At 38.4% G+C, this 7,708-nt stretch overlaps 1 protein-coding gene across 1 annotated transcript in view; it reads right to left on the reverse strand.

Annotated features, from left to right (window-relative positions):
• Positions 1-7,708, reverse strand: part of heatr6 (HEAT repeat containing 6) — a 53,697-nt gene that overhangs the window by 36,257 nt on the left and 9,732 nt on the right. The window contains exon 7 of the mRNA XM_061899390.1: positions 6,347-6,508. Within this exon, the coding sequence (XP_061755374.1) occupies positions 6,347-6,508 (162 nt within the window). The remainder of the gene's footprint in view (positions 1-6,346; positions 6,509-7,708) is intronic.

Here is a 7,708-nt window from a genome sequence, read left to right on the forward strand (position 1 = left end):
TCTGTATAATATTTGCAATTCATTGCTATGCCATTGAAGAAATTTTTTTCAGGGTCTTATATGGTAATGTGTTAAAAGTCCTACTGAAAGCCACTACTAGCGACCACGCAGTCTGATAGTTTATATATCAATGATGAAATATTAACATTGCAACACATGCCAATACAGCCTTTTTAGTTTACTAAATTACAATTTTAAATTTCCCGCCAAGTGTCGTGTTGAAAACATCACGGTATGATGACGCGTGCGTTTGACGTCACCGGTTGTATCGGACATTATTTTCCGGCCCCATCCAAGCTATAAGTAGTCTGCTTTAATCACATAATTACACAGTATTCTGAAAATCTCTGTTGCTGAATCTTTTGCAATTTGTTCAATTAATAATGGAGACATCAAAGAAGAACGACGTAGGTGGCCACACAAACACAGTCGGTGTTTCCTTGTTTAAAATTCCCGAAGGTGAAGCCTTACTATGGATCAGAGCGGTCAAGCGAACATGGATCCCGACGACATGTCAACCGTCAGTTTTCGGTGAGAAAATTGTGGTAATAAGTCGCCTCTTACCGGAGACATCAGCGTGGTACCGTCCTGCTGCAGCTGCCGTGACTTCCCTCAGAGACCTTGGCGTCAACACACCCGTGGCCACACCCCTCCGACTTTCAGGTACTGTTTAATCTCACTAAAACACTAGCAACAAAATAGGCAGATCAGGGATTTTCCAGAATTATCCTTGTAAATGTGTCTAAGAACATCTGAATCACTCCAACTGCAATAGCCTTTTTTTGTTTGTTTTTTCTCTAGCCCTTCACTCTAAATTTCCTCATCCACAAATCTTTAATCCTCGCTCAAAGTAATAGGAAAATTGTCGCTTTCTCGGTCCGAATAGCTCTAGCTGCTGGTGGCCATGATTGTAAACAATTTAAGGATGTGAGGAGCTCTCCAACCCGTGACGTCACGCGCACATCGTCTGCCACTTCCGGTAAAGGCAAGGCTTTTTTATTAGCGACCAACAGTTGCGAACTTTATCATCGATGTTCTCTACTAAATCCTTTCAGCAAAAATATGGCAATATGGCGAAATGATCAAGTATGACACATAGAGGACTGTCTCAGAAAATTAGAATATTGTGATAAAGTCCTTTATTTTCTGTAATGCAAATAAAAACATGAAACTGTCATACATTCTGGATTCATTACACATCAACTGAAATATTGCAAGCCTTTTATTATTTTAATATTGCTGATTATGGCATACAGCTTAAGAAAACTCAAAAATCCTATCTCCAAAAATTAGAATATTTCCTCAGACCAAGTAAAAAAAAAAGATTTATAACAGCAAAACAAAGTCAAACATTTGAAAATGTCAATTAGTGCACTCAGTACTTGGTTGGGAATCTTTTTGCATGGATTACTGCATCAATGGGGCGTGGCATGGAGGCAATCGGCCTGTGGCATTGCTGAGGTGTTATGGATGCCCAGGATGCTTCAAACGCGGCCTATAGCTCATTTGCATTATTGGGTCTGGTGTCTTTCAGCTTTTTCTTCACAATAACCCACAAATTCTCTATGGGGTTTAGGTCAGGAGAGTTGGCAGGCCAATGGAGGACAGTAATGCCATGGTCAGTACACCAGTTACTGCTGGTTTTGGCACTGTGGACAGGTGCCAGATCATGCTGGAAAATGAAATCATCATCTCCATAGAGCTTTTCAAGAGATGGAAGCATGTACACAGCTGCATTGACTCTGGACTTGATGAAACACAGTGGACCAAAACCAGCAGCTGACATGGCTCCCCAAACCATTGCTGACTGAGGGAACTTCCGTTGTCTAGAGTTCAGGAGTGGCTTGACAATGGGAATACGGCTATTGAAGCTATATCTGTTGAAAAGCTCTATGGAGATGATTTCATGTTTGTATATAAAGGTGTATGTGAGCATGTATATAAAGGTGTATGTGAGCATGTATGTAAAGGTGCATGTGAGCATGTATGTAAAGGTGCATGTGAGCATGTATATAAAGGTGCATGTGAGCATGTATATAAAGGTGTATGTGAGCATGTATGTAAAGGTGTATGTGAGCATGTATGTAAAGGTGTATGTGAGCATGTATATAAAGGTGTATGTGAGCATGTACGTAAAGGTGTATGTGAGCATGTATGTAAAGGTGTATGTGAGCATGTATATAAAGGTGTATGTGAGCATGTATATAAAGGTGTATGTGAGCATGTATGTAAAGGTGTATGTGAGCATGTATGTAAAGGTGTATGTGAGCATGTATGTAAAGGTGTATGTGAGCATGTATGTAAAGGTGTATGTGAGCATGTATGTAAAGGTGTATGTGAGCATGTATGTAAAGGTGTATGTGAGCATGTATGTAAAGGTGTATGTGAGCATGTATGTAAAGGTGTATGTGAGCATGTATGTAAAGGTGTATGTGAGCATGTATATAAAGGTGTATGTGAGCATGTATATAAAGGTGTATGTGAGCATGTATGTAAAGGTGTATGGGAGCATGTATGTAAAGGTGTATGGGAGCATGTATGTAAAGGTGTATGTGAGCATGTATGTAAAGGTGTATGTGAGCATGTATATAAAGGTGTATGTGAGCATGTATATAAAGGTGTATGTGAGCATGTATATAAAGGTGTATGTGAGCATGTATGTAAAGGTGTATGTGAGCATGTATGTAAAGGTGTATGTGAGCATGTATATAAAGGTGTATGTGAGCATGTATATAAACGTGTATGTGAGCATGTTTATAAAAGGTGTATGAAGAAGAAGCTGAAAGACACCAGGCCCAATAATGCAAATGAGATAAAGGCCGCTATTGAAGCATCCTGGGCATCCATAACACCTCAGCAATGCCACAGACCGATTGCCTCCATGCCACGCCGTATTGATGCAGTAATCCGTGCAAAACGATTCCCAACCAAGTACTGAGTGCACTAATTGACATTTTCAAACGTCTGATTTTTTTTTTTGCTGTTATAAATCTTTTTTTTTTACTTGGTCTGAGGAAATATTCTAATTTTTGGAGATAGGATTTTGGAGTTTTCTTAAGCTGTATGCCATAATCAGCAATATTAAAATAATAAAAGGCTTGCAATATTTCAGTTGATGTGTAATGAATCCAGAATGTATGATATTTTCTTGTTTTTATTTGCATTACAGAAAATAAAGGACTTAATCACAATATTCTAATTTTCTGAAACAGTCCTGTATATGAGCATGTATATAAAGGTGTATGTGAGCATGTATATAAAGGTGTATGTGAGCATGTATATAAAAGGTGTATGAAGAAGAAGCTGAAAGACACCAGACCCAATAATGCAAATGAGCTAAAGGCCGCTATTGAAGCATCCTGGGCATCCATAACACCTCAGCAATGCCACAGGCCGATTGCCTCCATGCCACGCCGTATTGATGCAGTAATCCGTGCAAAAGGATTCCCAACCAAGTACTGAGTGCATTAATTGACATTTTCAAACGTTTGATTTTCTTTTTGCTGTTATAAATCTTTTTTTTTTTACTTGGTCTGAGGAAATATTCAAATTTTTGGAGACAGGATTTTGGAGTTTTCTTAAGCTGTATGCCATAATCAGCAATATTAAAATAATAAAAGGCTTGCAATATTTCAGTTGATGTGTAATGAATCCAGAATGTATGACAGTTTCATGTTTTTAGTTGCATTACAGAAAATAAAGGACTTTATCACAATATTCTAATTTTCTGAAACAGTCCTGTATATGAGCATGTATATAAAGGTGTATGTGAGCATGTATGTAAAGGTGTATGTGAGCATGTATATAAAGGTGTATGTGAGCATGTATGTAAAGGTGTATGTGAGCATGTATGTAAAGGTGTATGTGAGCATGTATATAAAGGTGTATGTGAGCATGTATATAAAGGTGTATGTGAGCATGTATATAAAGGTGCATGTGAGCATGTATGTAAAGGTGTATGTGAGCATGTATGTAAAGGTGTATGTGAGCATGTATATAAAGGTGTATGTGAGCATGTATATAAAGGTGTATGTGAGCATGTATATAAAGGTGTATGTGAGCATGTATATAAAGGTGTATGTGAGCATGTATATAAAGGTGCATGTGAGCATGTATATAAAGGTGCATGTGAGCATGTATGTAAAGGTGTATGTGAGCATGTATGTAAAGGTGTATGTGAGCATGTATGTAAAGGTGTATGTGAGCATGTATGTAAAGGTGTATGTGAGCATGTATATAAAGGTGTATGTGAGCGTGTATATAAAGGTGTATGTGAGCGTGTATATAAAGGTGTATGTGAGCGTGTATATAAAGGTGTATGTGAGAATGTATATAAAGGTGTATGTGAGCATGTATATAAAGGTGTATGTGAGCATGTATATAAAGGTGTATGTAAGCATGTATATAAAGGTGTATGTGAGCATGTATGTAAAGGTGTATGTAAGCATGTATATAAAGGTGTATGTGAGCATGTATATAAAGGTGTATGTAAGCATGTATATAAAGGTGTATGTGAGCATGTATGTAAAGGTGTATGTAAGCATGTATATAAAGGTGTATGTGAGCATGTATATAAAGGTGTATGTGAGCATGTATGTAAAGGTGTATGTGAGCATGTATATAAAGGTGTATGTGTGCATGTATATAAAGGTGTATGTGAGCATGTATATAAAGGTGTATGTGAGCATGTATATAAAGGTGTATGTGAGCATGTATATAAAGGTGTATGTGAGCATGTATATAAAGGTGTATGTGAGCATGTATATAAAGGTGTATGTGAGCATGTATATAAAGGTGTATGTGAGCATGTATGTAAAGGTGTATGTGAGCATGTATGTAAAGGTGTATGTGAGCATGTATATAAAGGTGTATGTGAGCATGTATATAAAGGTGTATATGAGCATGTATATAAAGGTGTATGTGAGCATGTATATAAAGGTGTATGTGAGCATGTATATAAAGGTGTATGTGAGCATGTATATAAAGGTGTATGTGAGTATGTATATAAAGGTGTATATGAGCATGTATATAAAGGTGTATGTGAGCATGTATATAAAGGTGTATGTGAGCATGTATATAAAGGTGTATGTGAGCATGTATATAAAGGTGTATGTAAGCATGTATATAAAGGTGTATGTGAGCATGTATATAAAGGTGTATGTGAGCATGTATATAAAGGTGTATGTAAGCATGTATATAAAGGTGTATGTGAGCATGTATATAAAGGTGTATGTGAGCATGTATATAAAGGTGTATGTGAGCATGTATATAAAGGTGTATGTGAGCATGTATATAAAGGTGTATGTGAGCATGTATGTAAAGGTGTATGTGAGCATGTATGTAAAGGTGTATGTGAGCATGTATATAAAGGTGTATGTGAGCATGTATATAAAGGTGTATGTGAGCATGTATATAAAGGTGTATGTGAGCATGTATGTAAAGGTGTATGTGAGCATGTATATAAAGGTGTATGTGAGCATGTATATAAAGGTGTATGTGAGCATGTATATAAAGGTGTATGTGAGCATGTATATAAAGGTGTATGTGAGCATGTATATAAAGGTGTATGTGAGCATGTATATAAAGGTGTATGTGAGCATGTATATAAAAGGTGTATGAAGAAGAAGCTGAAAGACACCAGACCCAATAATGCAAATGGGATAAAGGCCGCTATTGAAGCATCCTGGGCATCCATAACACCTCAGCAATGCCACAGGCCGATTTCCTCCATGCCACGCCCCATTGATGCAGTAATCCCTGCAAAAAGATTCCCAACCAAGTACTGAGTGCATTAATTGACATTTTCAAACGTTTGATTTTCTTTTTGCTGTTATAAATCTTTTTTTTTACTTGGTCTGAGGAAATATTCTAATTTTTTGAGATAGGATTTTGGAGTTTTCTTAAGCTGTATGCCATAGTCAGCAATATTAAAATAATAAAAGGCTTGCAATATTTCAGTTGATGTGAAATGAATCCAAAATGTATGACATTTTCATGTTTTTCGTTGCATTACAGAAAATAAAGGACTTTATCACAATATTCTAATTTTCTGAGACAGTCCTGTATGATACATTGCGGGAATCGGTTTGAATCGATACTGAATCAAATCGTCATCCATGAACTGGAATCGGATCGACGATTCACACTCTAAATTAATAGCACACCTACTGGGGGTTGAGCCTGGCCTGTCTCCAAAAACGAGGGACGCGTGCGTCTGTTTCGAACTTGAAACAAGGGTCCTTGAATGCACCACAATTATGTGCGATGAGAAGCAAAAGTGAAACTTCAACATAACTTTGTCTGATGGAGTGTTCACCGAGTCAAAAACAGCGATAGTCTGCCTCACCCCGGTTGACGCCTTCCCCGCGGCGCCCTTGGCCGCTTCCGCGGGTTTCGGTGCTTCCGCCGCCTTGTGGGGGGAGGGGCTCTCGTACTGAGGAAGAGGAGCTGGGTGAAGCACGGACGGCCAGTCCCCGCTGACGCCTGGAGCTCCTTGGAACATGAGCTTCTGTAGGGACGTGGAAATCACACGTTAGCCTTGTTTGACTAGATTTCTCTCAGAATCATACGTGCTAAGACAACAAACGGAATTGGGCTCATTAAAGGTCTACTGAAACGCAGTCTGATAGTTTATATATCAATGATGAAATATTAACATTGCAACACATGCCCATACGGCCTTTTTAGTTTACTAAATTGCAGTTTTAAATTTCCCGCAAAGTGTCCTGTTGAAAACGTCGCGGTATGATGATGCGTATGATGACATCACCGGTTGTAGCAGACATGAATTTCCAGCCCGATCCAAGCTATAAGTAGTCTGCTTTAATCGCATAATTACACAGTATTCCGGACCTCTATGTTGCTGAATCTTTTGCAATTTGTTCAATTAATAATGGAGACGTCAAAGAAGAAAGATGTAGGTGGGAAGCTTTTAGCCTTTAGCCACAAAAACACAGCCGGTGTTTCCTTGTTTAAAATTCCCGAAAGTGAAGCTTTACTATGAATCAGAGCGGTCAAGCGAACATGGATCCCGACTACATGTCAACCGGCAGTTTTCGGCGACAAAATTTTGGTAATAAGTCGCCTCTTACCGGAGACATCAGCCGAGCTTCCGTCCTGCTGCAGCTGACGTGACTTCCCTCAGAGACTCTGGCGTCAACACACTCGTGGCCACACCCCTTCGACTTTCAGGTACTATCTAATCTCACTAAAACACTAGCAACACAATAGACAGATAAGGGATTTTCTAGAATTATCCTAGTAAATGTGTCTAATAACATCTGAATCGCTCCCACTGCAATCGCCTTTTTTAAATTGATTTTTTTCTAGTCCTTCACTCTAAATTTCCTCATCCACGAATCTTTCATCCTCGCTCAAATTAATGGGGAAATCGTCGCTTTCTCGGTCCGAATAGCTCTAGCTGCTGCCGGCAATGATTGTAAACAATGTGAGGATGTGAGGAGCCCTACAACCCGCGTCTGCTACTTCCGGTAAAGGCAAGGCTTTTTTATTAGCGACCAAAAGTTGCAAACTTTCGTCGATGTTCTCTACTAAATTCCTCTCAGCAAAAATATGGCAATATCGCGAAATGATCAAGTATGAAACACAGAATGGACCTGCTATCCCCGTTTAAATAAGAAAATATCATTTAAAGCAGTGTTTTTCAACCTTTTTTGAGCCAAGGCACATTTTTTTAATAACTAAAATA

The sequence above is a fragment of the Nerophis ophidion genome, linkage group LG04 (assembly GCF_033978795.1).
Source record: "Nerophis ophidion isolate RoL-2023_Sa linkage group LG04, RoL_Noph_v1.0, whole genome shotgun sequence".
In the NCBI taxonomy this organism is placed as follows: Eukaryota; Metazoa; Chordata; class Actinopteri; order Syngnathiformes; family Syngnathidae; genus Nerophis; species Nerophis ophidion.